This window comes from Diorhabda carinulata, chromosome 2 (assembly GCF_026250575.1).
Source record: "Diorhabda carinulata isolate Delta chromosome 2, icDioCari1.1, whole genome shotgun sequence".
Taxonomy (NCBI): Eukaryota; Metazoa; Arthropoda; class Insecta; order Coleoptera; family Chrysomelidae; genus Diorhabda; species Diorhabda carinulata.
In genome coordinates this window covers 34,464,462-34,480,535 of record NC_079461.1, presented here as the reverse complement: position 1 = coordinate 34,480,535, position 16,074 = coordinate 34,464,462, and the positions used below count along the sequence as shown (strand labels likewise).

Below are 16,074 nucleotides of genomic sequence, written 5' to 3'. Positions count from 1 at the left end.
AAAACTATGAAACTAATAAAAAAAGAAACGATAAAAACATTAAATCGATAAATTATATCGACAATTCGATTATACTAGTATCGATTGTATCCCAGTATTCGATTTGGTAACAACTAATCCTACCTTAGACTAGACTGGTCAATGCCCCGCGATACTCAACTATGTACAATATTTTTTACGGTTAAAACAAAACACAATAATGGAATGACAAAATTATAATAATCATAAGTACAAATATTTACATTTAATATATATAAAAAAAAACAATATTTTCACTAGAACATTAACACTAAGCGTACATCTTTGCTTTGGTCATTTTTGGACGGCATACATTTATTAATTATGGCATAGAAATGGCCAATAGATATTTAATGGCAACTACAGCTCACGGTTATATATATTTTTCGTTTTATAATTATTATCACTCAGTATATAAACGGAAAACGATAAAACGAAATGTATTAGAACATATTTGTTTATTATTAGATTAGTTATAAAACGCGAAAACTGCCTGAAGTTATAAGTAGATAAACGTGTCATGTCTCGATTTTTAATTAATAACTTTTATTTTGAAAGAGATTTTGTTCAAAAAGTTTTTAATATTGTTTATTAGTATCACATAAATGCAATGAATAAATTAAAATTTTTTCAAAGATCTTAGAAAACTCACATTTTCTAAACATTCCCATTCGTTAATATCAACTACAACAGTGTTAATTTCTTCTATGAATCTCATTCCTAGAGTGGTGGAAAGGAAATAATAAATAATTTCTGACCTAGAGATAGTTGAAAACAACGAACAACAGATAAAAACAAGTAAAAAGTTCAGAAGAAAATGGTATGCACTCTCTTATACAATATTTCAATCATTTCGTGGATTATATTGGGTGTAGTATTTTATTATCGAAATTGCCCTTTTTTGCAATCATGTGATTCAAACCTTCATCCATAAATTGAATTTTGGATTATAAAAAAAATTCTATACAGTGTTTAATGGAAGATGTATCTACCAGCGATGTAAAAAAAAATGATTTTAGGTAAAACGTGATGTAATACCTTTATCCACTTATATCTCTAATTTTTTTAATTCGAATTCACAAAGAAATTTTTCATTTAATTCAGTTGATTTCACATTTTCGAATTATTTCTGACCCAGTTTCTAAAAATATAAACAATCAAGGTACAAAATTATAAAATGTGTATGAAAGTTTATATACATTTTTTTAAAAACAAAAATTAGTTGATTTAATTTTTATTTTACCTTTTCAAATAATTGAAATGGAATTATTTATTGTACGTAGTATATTCTCATTATTACTTCAAGGCTAGAACCACATATTCTAAGGCTAAAACAGAAATTGCAATGTATCTATTTTTTACACAAAGGGTTTGTGGTTTTTAACTGTTGACGTACTTTTTGTTATACCCTTTTTAAAAACGATCTATTTTCATATAAATAGTACAATATCATTCACAATAAAGTGAAAAACCATTTCACAAATATTTTAAATTGCCGAGAGCTATATCATAATCCAAATACATACTTAATACATTTTAGAAACATTTTTTTCGATTATATATTTTCATGTAAAGTTAGTGGATTTTATGATGGGCTAAAAGTCACATTTCGCTGCAGAAAACTCTATTTAGTATGATAAAACAATGTTGACAATTCGATAAACACCACGGTGATATTGAAATAGACGAAAACAACTTGTCAAACATTGTGATGATATTATTATACATTCTACCGTTTTTGTATTATATTGCCATTATTTTTATTACCTAAAACCTAGACCTCATTAGTCTTTTATCTATTTTTTCCAAGCTCTTCAAACAAAAAACTATTTCTAAAACGATTAGAGTCGATAATATCAGAAAAAAAAACAATGAAAATAAGCTACTCAAGCGCAGCTTTCATACATATCAGTCAAGTACGGTTTTGCACGAAGAACTTGTTCACAAATTGAAGCACAACCTTCTTCAAAACTATTATCTAATAATCTATTGTACCTAATGAAATAAATAATACAAGAAACCCGCTTTTAGAAGTCACGGTTATAACTAACGCAGATGACAGACATTATTGCTTTTTACGCTAATTCTAAAGAAGCAATTTGAAAGATAGTTGCAACAAAGTAGAAAACTGGCTACAAAGATGAAAATAAATCCATCAATACGAAACTTTTCGTCTTCCTAGTAGATACCAAATCTATAGGTATACATCTGGGTTGGTAGTTGATTTGGAAAAAGCATACGTTCACCAAGAGAAAGAACTCGGGGTAAATTTGTAACAAATGTACTTGATGATTGGTGGATAATCATGATTATCACTCGCAAACAATCTCCTCATAAACAAAACAAAGTGTTGGACCATAGTACGCTAACAAAATAGATTTAAAAGTTCACGGTATCAAAAAATAAATTAGCGAATACAGAAATAAATATGAAGAAAGACTAAGTGTGGACCCAAGTGTGGATTGGACTGTTGCAGATTGAAGCGTATCAAACCAACCGACTTACTTTCCAGATTCTAAATGTTTTTTTTATGAATTTGTAGTTTTCAAAAATCATGTTCTCACTTCAAATCATTTTAAGTTATCGTTTCGTAAGGACTTTATAAAAACAATTTTTGATTATATTTGGCGCAGATATTTTCGAGGCAGTAGCCCATGAGAAAATCCACACAGTCTACTTTCTATACAAATATTTATTTCATCGACAAAATTGGTTATATCTTAATGTAAAATAACGATATATCGAGGGTGGGTCAGAAAATTTCAATATATTTTTTATTCGGCTACGTTTTTCTTCAAACATTTTGAATATTCACGTATTTTGGCACAGTAGTCACTTTTTATTGACACTCCATTCGAGAAATTCGACGAAACCTCGGAATGTATTCTAAATCGTCCTCTACCTATCTACACTACAGTGTTTAAATTAAAGTAAATTTGTGGTAAGTTTTCCAAATAACTTTTCAACTTTGAAATTCCAGTTGTCTTTATTAATTTCCTTCCGTTTTAAGTAAATAGTGTAAAATAGTTTCCGTGTAAATTGGTATTTTCTATTAATTTGTCTAACAGAACTCCAACTGAATTTACGTTTTTTTTTTAAATATGACCAACCAAGAATCTATTATATAATAGTTTTGGGGCACAGAAACTACCAATAGCAAGTTATAATATATGAAATTGGTACTTTCGGTTCCCCAAATAAATAGAAAATATGAATTTACATGGAAACTATTATACAAAATTTGCTTTAAACAAAAGAAAATTGATAAAAGTAATTGGATTATAAATATAATAAACAAAGAAAACAATATATTTGAAAAGCTTACCAGGGTGATTCCGTTCTAACTGTGATTTTTTGTATTCAAAATTTCAAGATTTTAAAATTTAACTTTTCTAACTTTTTTATGCATATTATTCATCTATTTTACTGTAAAAATAAAACTCTAAGAGGAATTTACTACAACTTCAAAGTATCACGAGCAAGACACAAATGTCGGATTTTGAGTTCCACGGTACTGACTCATTTATCCACGGTACTGACATGGTAACTTAAGATATTAAACAACAAGTGCATCAATTTTCCTCAGTTTGATCATAAACATTAGAATTTATAAGGTAATTAGTTTAAATCATTTGTTACGACAAAAAAAATTAATAATTTATCGGTAAATTCTAGGAATGGACATGACACGGTACTGACATTCAAGTGATGTAGTATAAGTTTTCTTTAAGTAGCAAGTTATATTGTATAAAAATAATGTTTAAATATCTTAAGAATTATTCAATTAACACAAAATTTTTATTAATTGATTATTAATTAATGACTAGTACAAAAAAACAATACAGGACATTGAATATCACAGTTATAATGGAATCACCCACCAGTGAATTATCACAAATTTACTACAATTTACTTTGGTTTGAACACTGAAATGTAGATTGGTAGACGACGATTTCGAGGTTTCATTGAATATCTCGAATGGAGCGTCAATAACAAATTAAGTGACTACTGTCCCAAAAAAAGGAATATTCAAAATGTTCGAAGAAAAACGTCACAAGTCGAATGGCAGATGACACAGAAAAATGGGTCGCAAGACACCTTAAAAAATTTCGTAGGAAATGTCATGCTTTACAAAAAAGGTATTTAATATTTTTTCCAAAAATTTCATTTTTGTTTTGATAATAAATGACTATTATAAAATGCACAACAGAGAGGGAGAGAAATAATTTTGATGGTCATTAGAAAATTTTACAATTTTGTGGACACGTGAAAGTTTAATGATGAATATCCTTCGACCACTCAATTTAATGGGCAAAACATAAGATACAGAAGGTAGCAACCCATTTGTCCTTGTCACTTGTTAAAAAAACCACTTTAGTGTTTAAGTATATTAGATCAGTTAGATCAATAAGGCATATTTGAAAACCTCACATTCCAACAATAGCACCCTGTAAGTAACAGTCTAAATTTTCCATATATACTATGAGACAACTTAAAATTCCCGCGTAAAAAAGTACAATACAGTAAAAGTGTCAAAAATGGCCTATTACGATATAAATTGTCTTGAAAATGACAAATTTAACTACTACTGCTAACTTCACCTTTTCCATTGTCCAACGAAACATCGTTTGTTCTGTTATTGTACATAGCCAATATGGCTTCCGGAACGTCAGGATGCATCGTTTCCCTATGCCTTCTTAAATCTACTTTCCTCTGAAACGCTTTTACACATAAACCGCACGAGAACGGTTTGTATCCCGAATGTTTGCGCATGTGCGTTATGAGATTAGACGATTGGCTGAAGGCTTTCTTACACACGACGCATTTATGTGGTTTCTCGCCTGCAACAAAAAGGATTTAATTAGGATTATAAGAGTTAATGTTAGAGATTCATTTACGTCTAGAGAATTATATAACAAATCGTTTTCTTGCGCATGTGTTTTTTTTTAATAATGAAAATGATTGGTTTTCAATGTAAATATATCTGACGCTTATGTGGTTTCCTCCTATTTCAATAGAGATATGCAGTCAGGGTCGTTAAGGGTTTCTTAAGGTATTAATTTACCTTTGAAATATTAATGGTGTTTAAGTTTATATTTATTTTTTCACAAAAATTACGGAAATTAACAAAAATATTTGCAATTTCTTTCTACTTTATCAAACTATGATAGTTTCATCTTTTATTTGCTTATTTCGGACCAGGTTAAGGTTCAAGCCACGTCAAGAAGCATTCAGAGTACTCAGAGCAAACACGACGCCCGGCCCCCATACATAATTCAGTCATTAAGTCACAAATGTATTCTATTGGTAAGTCGATGGTATTTTCTATCTCTTTAACCGTAATCCGACCATCGTCTAGTACCAATCCGAACGCTTGTCGTCAGTCAATCTGATAAAGCAACTTCTGGATTAATTTAACCATAATTAGACGTAGGCGTATCAACACTTGAACGATTCTTAAACTGAAACTGAGTTTCCCAACTCGTGCGCAAATACATTCCCCAACTTATATTGATAAGTGCTGATACGTTCAGAAAACTTTTGTAAGATTCGTAGCTATGTTTACTTGGTCTCAATAGAAAAATAATAAGCGTAGTTATTTCGAATAATATATTTTTAATCAATATCTTTGTGTATACGTTTTTTTTTGTTATTTGTCCATAATATTCTTTAAATTATCCACTTAATCACCAGATGATATAATATTGTCGTTTTTAGACGAAAAAAATGAAGACAACAACAATTGTTGCATGAAACATTGTATGCAATCCAACTGATCTATAGAATCATACATGTCAAACATTCAAACTTTCAATTGCTGATAATTCTGTCGAAAAAACTTCAAACGTTGTTCTGGAGATTTGGCAAATTTAGTATTGATTTAAATAGTTCTAAAAGTTCTCTTCTGGCATCTTCACAAAGCGTATGGTCTAACAATGAATTTGGTTAGAAATCTTTGGTAAAACAATGCGGAATTAGCTCATGTTGAGCCAATTAACAGTTTAGGAATGTGAGTTGAGTGATTCGGATTGACAGGACTAGATTTATATTCAAAATTGGTCGTTTATTTTTTACGCGTTCCTCGTGCATCTAGTATTTAGATTTCGAATTTAAATCAAATTGAATTATAACCCGTTTTCATTAATGTTTTTTTTTATTCTAATTTCCAATCATCTATTCCATTATTAAAATTGAAACGGCAACTACTGTTTTCAATATACTAATAATGTGTCGTCTTTTTAACAACTATTAACTACGTAACGGTTATTTCAATCAATAAATAATTTTAAATAGGAAAAAAAACCGCGGAAGCAATTATTCAATTATATGTTTAATGAAAAATGATGGCGATCCTTTTTGATATAAGATAGATATAGAAGTTGGTTACATTGTTTTCTACTAAACTTTATTAAACAGTCCCCCAAGGATCAAACGAATATTGTACGGTTGTTGTAGGCCATGTAGGTGGTTAGCAAACACGAATACAATCTTTTCGAACGTGTGTAAACATGCTTTTAAAAATAATCAGATTCTACTAAATAATTTTCTTCAGTTGTAAGGGGAAAATTAGAAGCAGAAACCAACAAAAAAATGATGTATTAGTAGTCAATAGAAAGAGTATGAATAAAAAGACACCTTGAAAAGATGAAATAAATAAAATATGAAAGAAATTAACTACATGAACAACTATATAAATAGATGTGGAGAAAGAAATTGGACAAAATGATACAATACATTAAAAGGGTGGTCAATAACTGTACCAAAACTACAGACGAACTACTGTTCTAAATGTGGCTCATGATAACTACCAGGATGGTACCAGAAGTACCTGGATCAACAGAGAATGCTGTTCAAAGCTGCTCAAAATAGCCATTAACTGACTACATTATCTCTTCATTGTTGGAAAATTTGCGAAAAGGGTTTAATTCGATAATTTTGGCCATTGCAATAAAGGATTTGTGATCTAGTGCTAAGTCTTGATGAAACAACATTTTCATCTTAGCCAAATGCGGCCGTTTTTGTTTGATTTCTTCGATATAACGTTGCAATAAGTTCGCCATGATCTTACCAGCAGATGGAACTGTCTTTGCCTTATTTGGAGCCGGTTCTCCTTGTTCTTTTATTTCGGGCGTGTTGGACCCACGGTTTATCCATGTCAAACTCTCGATGGAAACATCTTCACGACAATATTTTTGTTCCATTATGAGCAAACACGGCTTCCATCTTGCAACGTGTCATAAAAGGTCGTCATTTTAAAAGCCATACCAATTAAAGTCATCCAAAGTTACTACCAAGATTATGAACGAGTCTGTTAGTGTTCAATTGTCCAAGGGGACTATTTTAAATGATATAAAATTGCTAACAAAGTTTTGGTAAATGGAAAATCAGTCTCTTTACTTTTTTACGCATAGTATAAACTAGGGAATGGAATGTTTCTAGTTTTTATTGATAGATCGACATGAGAAGACAATGTGAACAATAATATATCGTGATTGTGAACATTTGGTGTACAGAAAGAACTAGAATTGAAGTTAACATAAATTACTCGATAGTAACAAAAATCGAAACTATAGATAAAATAAAGTTATGAAATATAGGTGAAAAAAGGTACTGAAATAGTTACGAATCGATAAAAGCAAACAAAAGGGACACAAAAATGGAGACGTGAGTTTGAAATTGCAAAAACTGAAAAACTTGGACGAAATGTTAATGAAAACTCATGGAATATCGAGGGAAAAACTAAAAATATTCAATAAAAAAAAAACAACAGAAAAAATGAATAAAAAACGTTTGAGTTTGAGGTATAGCTGGTATGAATAAATACAGACAGACTAACAGGAAAATTATAAATCGAAGAAGATAACCAAGACTGAAATGGATACACCAAATAAAATCACTGACACCAAAATATAAGTCGTTCTTCAAAATTCTTATTTAGTATTCTAAATCTTTGGTTTTCATAATTGTAATGGAAAAAGATACTGAAAATCGCAAATTTCTTTCTTATTTCAAAAACTTGTAGTTTGAATTCGTATAATATCCTGGCCTAAACATATCAACATTAATTTCAATTAGGATTTGACGGTTTATCATGCATAGCTGTTTGGAAATTTGTAATTTTAATTTTACTCGTGAAACAACCTTTAGGTCATTTGATTATCATAAATTGGTTACTAACACTGAATTCCTTTGAGGAATCAGTTGCAGCTATCGACATTCATCAGGATTATCGATGACGTAGCTCAGATATCCTCAGAATTCTCCGACACTGAGATTTTTTCCATTTTCTTAAGTTACAGAGCCAGGATTTCTTCTTCCAGCCCATGCCATTCCTCTTTCCCTCTACTCTTCCCTTGCATAATGTTCTGTAGCAGTACGAATTTGTCCTATTTAAGATGTTTTTCTTATCTTAATAATTGTCTTTTGCGACCAATGCGTCTTAGTACTTCGTCGTTAGTGATTCTGCCAGACCAGGATATCTTCAGGATGAATCTATAGAGCGACATCTCAAGTTTTTTGATTATTTCAGTATTCAAGGTCCAAATTTTCACTCCGTATAGCAGTACTGACCACAAATAACATTCCATGAATCCTATTTTGATGTGAAGGTTCAGATTTATGTTTGCAAACATTGAGGTGTACTTTACAAATGCCTTTCGAGCTATTTCAATTCAGATCTTGATTTCTTCGTCTGGATCCATATTAGCGGATGCAGATATCCATATTTTCGTTATTTAATATCTGGTTGTTCCTTATAAGGATTTTTTATCAAGATATGCTTGAAATTATAATGATTCGCTTTCATCGGCAATTAGATAATGAATATATTCAGAAAGACAAATTATGAGTCAAATTAGATAAGTCTATGGTCTCAATATTTTATTGCATGTTTGGTGTCTTTGTAATTTATATTTCATTTTTTTTCATTTTAATTGTATTTTCACTACTTTTGTCATTTTTAACGGTCATTTCTACTCTTCTTTTTTTATTTTCCTTCCATTCTAAAATTCGCAGCACTCACATATCGTCATCAATTTTGTCGCTCCTCCAGATCTTCCTGGCATCTGCTTCTCTATCATATTCATATTTGTCTATATTTCGTTCAGTCCAGTTGAGTACTAGTATACATATTTCATTAGCTTTTTATTACGATCATCATCGTTTCGTCCCTTTCTCTCTTTTCTGTTATTTCCAATTATGATTTTCACCTCACGTAAGTTCACATTCTGTTCCTAATAAATATCACAAAAAATAGAATAAATCAATGACTATACCACCGCGAGTTGTAATCAAAGTCTCACATACACGTTGAAGGTAATACCCGCATTTTAAATGATAACTATAGATAAAAGATAGGTGTAATATTTTGTTGCGAGGTGCATAACCTTGAAAACAAAATACGTTTCACCAGTTATATACGTTTTTCTCATTATCATCAAGACCTTGTAACTCAATTTGTATTCAACTTCTTTCTCAACCCTATCAGCCAAAACCTAATCGTAAATGAATAGTTGGCAGCGAATGGCAGGATCATATTAATCGAGGTTAAAAAAATTTTTGTCTATACCTTTGAGGGTGTGCACCAACTCGTGATTTTAGTACCTGCTATAACTTTTTAATTTCTGTTACAATGTGCCTACTCGTGATCGTGGTTGTCATGAATATTTGACAACTCTCGTTAAGGAATATTATGCAGCTCGGGATTTCAATTAAGTAAAAAACTGGAAAAAGTACTTTGGATAGTATTTAGAAGTGCCATCCATGTAAATCAACACCAGTATACAATCAAAAACGTTTGTTAAAAGACTTCGTGTTGAAAGAAAACTTTGATCAACAATCGAATACTTCTACATCAATTTACTTTATCAGGTAATTCTAAATCCTTCTAAATTTAGATTTAATTGTGAAAGAACGTCCAATAAGCTGAAAAATTAACGCATATACTGTTGAATTATACATCCGATTCAATAGTTTCAATATTTGTACATTTTCTAACCACATATATGTTATTTCGTAAACTATTCGCAAGTTTTTCACAGTTCCCAAGTAAAACTTGGTACCACTGTTCTAGAACACGATTCCTTACACTGTTCAAGTTCTATGGTGGTGTTTTATATTCATTTAGATGCGTTCTCAGTATCCTAATATCCATAAAAAACTTGTCCAGAATCAAAATTCCATTTATAAATGCTTTCAAAAATATCTTCTACGTAAATTTTAGTTCAGCCCACAAACTGATTCGTTGTTTCCATTTTATTTGGATAATCTGGATGAATTCTATCCATGGACAAACCAGAATTGATGAAAATCTAAGCAATGCTCTGTTTAATTCTCTCTGGGTTTTGGCATATTTTGCCCATCTGTTTTCTGGCATTATTTCGTTTTCGAACCCATATCACCATATCCATAATTTCTAGTTTTTCGCTACTTTCCTGACTTCTTTGAGGCTCATTCCTTCAATCGTTCTTATCGTTTTCATTTCAATCATCCTCATTTCATTATTAGTTGCAATCTGCAATATCTAACCGGATCTTTGGTTATGTCTTCATATTTTGTCAGCTAAGGCTTTCTCCATGATCTGTAATTATTTGGACAGTCCCTTTTTGGTTTTGGTCGTTGTTATATAACCCATTGTTCAATACTGTTTTGATATATTTAGTTCTTCTGTAGAATGTTGAATCTTAATCGTACTGCATCATATGCTTTAGTGAGGTCAACGAAACATAGTCTTTTCAACTTTATCGATCGAACCCTTTCTGCTGGAAATTGTGTTTCTAAAATATTCCTTTCTGTAACGTCATTTACTATCTTCTTAACTTTTTTTCTGTTATATTTCACACCGCCATTTAAATCTTGATTGACGATATTCCTATGCGTTCCATACTTTAAATACACTCTGTATATATAATATTACAAAAAGTATATTACAGTAGGTAATTATTACTTTATCTATAATAGTTACCATTGCTTTTAGCTGTTTAAATGAAGTGTATTTAATCGGTAAATTGGAGCTATGTCAGCGCGATATCTTTTCAAATGGTTTCTTTATAACTAAGATAGAAGTTATAATTGACATTTTATTATTATATTTAGCGTGGAACACACAGGCCTAGATATCTAAGAGATACAAAAAACGTAAAATAGAGAGGTGAAGGGTACGGCGACTGATAATACTGTAAATATAAACACTGCTTAACAATTGATGTATCCTGCTGTTGTACTTACTGCAGCTTCTACTAAAGGACAATTTTCCTCATTGTAATAAAAGAAGATCTGTTGTGTTTCCTTTTTTGTCATGGCACCAGGCGACACCACGTGGTTATTCATAAATTGCTTTTACTTAGATTCATAAATTAAATATAACTTCTTCGGTTTAAACACTTTATCCTGACTCGATCTCTGTAGATTTTTCCAGTAATTGGTTTTACTTATCTACCTAGACAGGATTTATGGAACCATTTTCAGGCTAATTATACCGAAGCCACAAATAATTGGCCGATATTTAATCCGAGAGAATTCAACTCATTTCCAAGCTAGTCGACAAAGCCTTTCAAAACGCTGCAACTTTGTTAACTGCTTACAACGCTTTTCGATTCACCGACACCTGGTTGTTAAGCAGTTACGTGTTTAGAGAAGCAAACTTTTTGGCAGCAGAGATCACTAATATTCAGATACCAAAAGCAACGGCAAGGGATAATGAACGTAGACCATCAATGATTCGACCTGTAGAAGCGCGCTCCTTCGACGAACTTGGATTATCAATATCTGAGGATTCATGAAACTTTTTTCAAACTTATTATACCAAAGCTGCAAATAACTCACTAAGATTCAATCCACATGAGTAATAACTCGTTTCCAAGCTGCAGAGCTAATCGACAAAGCCTTCCGAAAAGCTGCAACTTTCGTTAAGCAGTGAGGTGTTTAGAGAAGCAGACTTTTTGGCAGCAGAGATCTCTAATAATGAAGATAATGAACTTAGACCATCAATGATTCGATCGGAAGAAGCGCGCTCCGTCGAGGAACTTGGTTTATCAGTATCTAAGGATCATGCTGCTATTCAAATCAAAATTACCTCATCTCTAGTCAACGATGAAACTAATACAGCGGATTCTGGCACCTAGCAATGAACGTTTCACTGAACCATTGTTATTAATAACTGAGATTTTAACACCTTTGGATTACCGTCATCAATATCAAGTGATCAGAAGCATTTTTTAAAATAAGGATCTAACTAGCAAATATGAACAACAGTCATCTCCAAAGGATATTGTGCCCATCCCTAGAACATCTAAAGAATTAGTGGTGGATTGGAATTCTTTTCACTTAGACTCCTCGGATTATTTTCTGTTCCCAGACTTGAAAAAATGGATCGTTGGTCAAAGATTTTCCAACAATGAAGAGGTGATGTCAGTAGTGAGTGATTATTTTGAGGAACTTGACGATTCTTATTAACGAGCTTATTGAACATCGCTGGGAAAAGTGTAGGAATGTTTTAAAGAGATTACGTTGAAAAATAAATATATTTTTTCCCAAAATTTTTGTTTCCTTTGCTGGACCAATTATTTATAGGACCTTCCTCGTATATCATCAAAGATTAAATTGTAGCAATCTAAGGACGTCGATTTTTATAGTTTATTAAAGAACATTGATGGGAATAAAAGTTTTGAATCGTGGTTTCTTAGATTTTTCAAAGCAATATGTAATTTGTGAAGGGAAGAATTATATTTGAGCCATAAACTAACTTCAAAAGAAATAAATGATATATAAAGCTATATAAAGCTAAGTTTTCTTTGTCAGTCAAAGCCTTTCAAAGATTTAATGACAGAAATTTATTGATCTAGATAAGTTAATTATTTTACTTGATAAATAAATTATCTGAAGGTTTTGAATCGAATTAATCTAGGGATAGTCGATTTTTATAAAGATCCATTGATCTATTGAAAAAATTAATAAAAGTAATAACACAGGGTGGATAACAAACAAAGATCCACACTGATATTTGGAAATATTTATCAGAATACAACACTTTTGAATTAAAATAGACGTTTTCCATTATCTTATTAAAATGTAATAAATATTTAACGTATTATAACGTGTTATTTTTTTGTTGAACCTTGGAATACAAGAAAAGTTATGGAATCAAAATACTACGCGATAAAAGTATAAAAATCAAGTATTTTTGTCCGTGTTGGTAAAGCTTGTATCACACGATGCGTCCAATGCTTGCAAAGTTGGACGCTGGTATGATTGGACGCATCGTGTGGCATTCGAATGTTTTGCTTTCAACGTTGGTCATAGGATGTCGGTTCTTTTGACCCAACATCGGAACGAAGCTTGAACACTTGTGGTAAAACTATACACACTTCTTGTCCTCTTGCCCGCGAATGCTACATGTTTTGTATGGAAAACCAAAGTTGTCATTACCATCCAGGTTATTTCAATAGTATTTATATACTTTTTCCCGCGTTTTTACTTCTTTAGGAAAGGTTCCAGCTTTCGATGAATGTTGGAAGGTGAATATTGACGTAAACGTTGGACGTATCGTGTAGTACCAGCTTAAGACATGATTTGATCTAGGAAGAAAAGTATTTATTTCCGTAAAACTTTTTTTAAAACTTTCTTTATTACATTCGCACGAAATATACCTGAAGAACTTGAACTAATCATCGTTTCAATTAACTGAATTCATTTAATGAATGAATCGAATTCTTCTTTATTCGTCTTTCAAATGACAAAATCTATTTGCAAAAAAACATCATGTAGAAGCTGTTTTCTTCTTGTTAACAGTGTATGTAATCGTGTACATCTTTTTTAGACAAAAAATACTTTATTAACGGATTAATTACTAGGAAATATTTCAATTTCGTTAATTATACTAAAAATATTGAGTTTTTTGCTTAATTCTATGAATTTTCCGATAAAAGTTCCACTAATTTTTGTCAATAAAGCGGCCTAGAACAGAATTTTCATAGTCTACTAGATTTTCTAGTTTCTCTATATAAATTTGGGTTCTCAGCTTTTTCTTCTTCATTATTTGTTAAGTTCCATAACTCAACACCATGAGATACAAGGGAGGTGTAACTTTTGATTGAAAAAGATATTTATTTACACTTTCTTGTTCAACATCATTTTGATTAAACTTTTGCAAGCCATCCACAATAAATTTTTGAAAGTTCCTTGCCATCATCATTTCATTTGTCTGAAATTGCTTTCCAATAAGCCATTTTATTTATTTGGAAGCATGGAGTAATCTAAGGGAGCTAGATCTGGTAAATATGACGGATGAGGTAATAAATCTTCGGCTAATTTTATATCTAAATACCGATCGAAAAGGTAGATGCATTAATGTGATGATACAATAATATTTTTGTTCTTTTATATCAACACGTGTCAGTAAATCAACGAAGCAATCATCAGTATTTCCTTCCATCATTCTCAATCCCCAAACACAATGATCTCGAACTTTTATTGATCACAAAAACGTTTTTATTTTTATTTCTCGAATGAAGTTCTTTATTTCAAATTAATTTTTGTTTTTAGAGTACCTAATTTTCATTTTACATTTTAATTAAAAAAATTACGTTTTAAGATATTCAATCATTGATTTGAATTTAATGCGAGAGATCTTTTGATCAGCTTTAAGCATTCGCGGCACTTACCTTGCAGATAGATTTTCCATATGTTTGTTATTAAGCACGATTTTATCAACCATATCGTAAAGTAACTGGAGGATTCGTATTCATATGATTGTAACTAAAAGCAGTGAAACATCTACATGGGACTTTTCTTTTTTTAATTGTTTTTCCACGTAAAAACCAATGTTCAATTAGAATTTAGTTCCTTCTTCATATTGACTCTAGGATGAAACATTTTTCTTCACATGAGTTTTACAACGAATCCATCTGACAGATTTATGTGAAATTTTGACAAATGACATCATGAAAATGGCGAAAACTAACGATATAATCTGAAATCTCCCTCGTATTTTACCATTCCACTATGCTTTAAAATTCGCAGAATAGTGAGTATAATAACTTCCACTTCTGTGACTATGTGACTATAAGACAATAGTATGACTCAGATTTATCGCTAAAACGTCTTGTACGTGGACAATTCCTTTCTTTTATTAATTAATAGTAAGATTCGTACAGTGATTTCCGTCGTGAATGCATGATTAAATAAAAATATCTTATATAATATTTCTTTTCACGTTGTCAAATTGCTTTTTATGAGAAATTCGAATTGAGGAAACTGTCTAAAAATCTGCGATTTAAAAAGACAAAATATATTCATTTCTTAAAGAGATCTAGGTCAGACCCTGTCGACTACCTTTTTCTCTCCAAATCGATTCATCTGAATTAAGCAATTTGAATAAATAACGTGTTTGATGAATTTTAATACACCTCGTATTTATATGCAAGCGACGTATATTTTTAACATCGACACGATACCGGTAGGATCATTACAGACACATTCTTCGTATAAATAAAAGGGCACAAGAGGTTGCAAAACGACGAGAACCAGGACCAGTTGATTGATAGCTCGCCGTAAAATGAATCATAAATCTGGCGATGTACTCGACCACATTGGAAACAAACAATTAAACAGGGTGATAGAGAAAACCGAGTTTTGATTGTGAAAATATTTTTTAAAAGTACTAGAAACGATTATACCTCAATTGGAACCAATAGTTAGATGATTAATTGATATAAATAACTAATAAAAACGAAAATGCTTTTTTAGACGACGCCATCTGAAAGTTGTTCATTCTGTATTCATTTACATAGCGAAAGTTGCGTTTTGAGTGTTCCATGTTGTGAAAGTGACAGTTCCGTACTGCAAAACGCTTTCGGGACGCTCTGGAGTGATCTAGCCACTTCAATGTTGACAGTTGGCAGTTGACAGTTTCATTGCGATAATTTTGCATAACCTTAAATTTTTAATTTTCCGAAGTTTTGTCTAAATTAATGAATGATGATGAAAAACCTGATGCTTCATTTTAGAGAAAGTTTTATGAAATTTGTAGCATCTTAACGTTTTGACCTATTTCGGTCT

General features: G+C 31.2%; 1 protein-coding gene across 1 annotated transcript in view; it reads right to left on the bottom strand.

Moving 5' to 3' along the window:
• Positions 1 to 200: 200 nt before the first annotated feature.
• Positions 201 to 16,074, bottom strand: part of LOC130904277 (zinc finger protein 568-like) — a 63,686-nt gene continuing 47,812 nt past the window's right edge. The window contains exon 6 of the mRNA XM_057816941.1: positions 201 to 4,859. Within this exon, the coding sequence (XP_057672924.1) occupies positions 4,597 to 4,859 (263 nt within the window). The 3' untranslated portion in view covers positions 201 to 4,596. The remainder of the gene's footprint in view (positions 4,860 to 16,074) is intronic.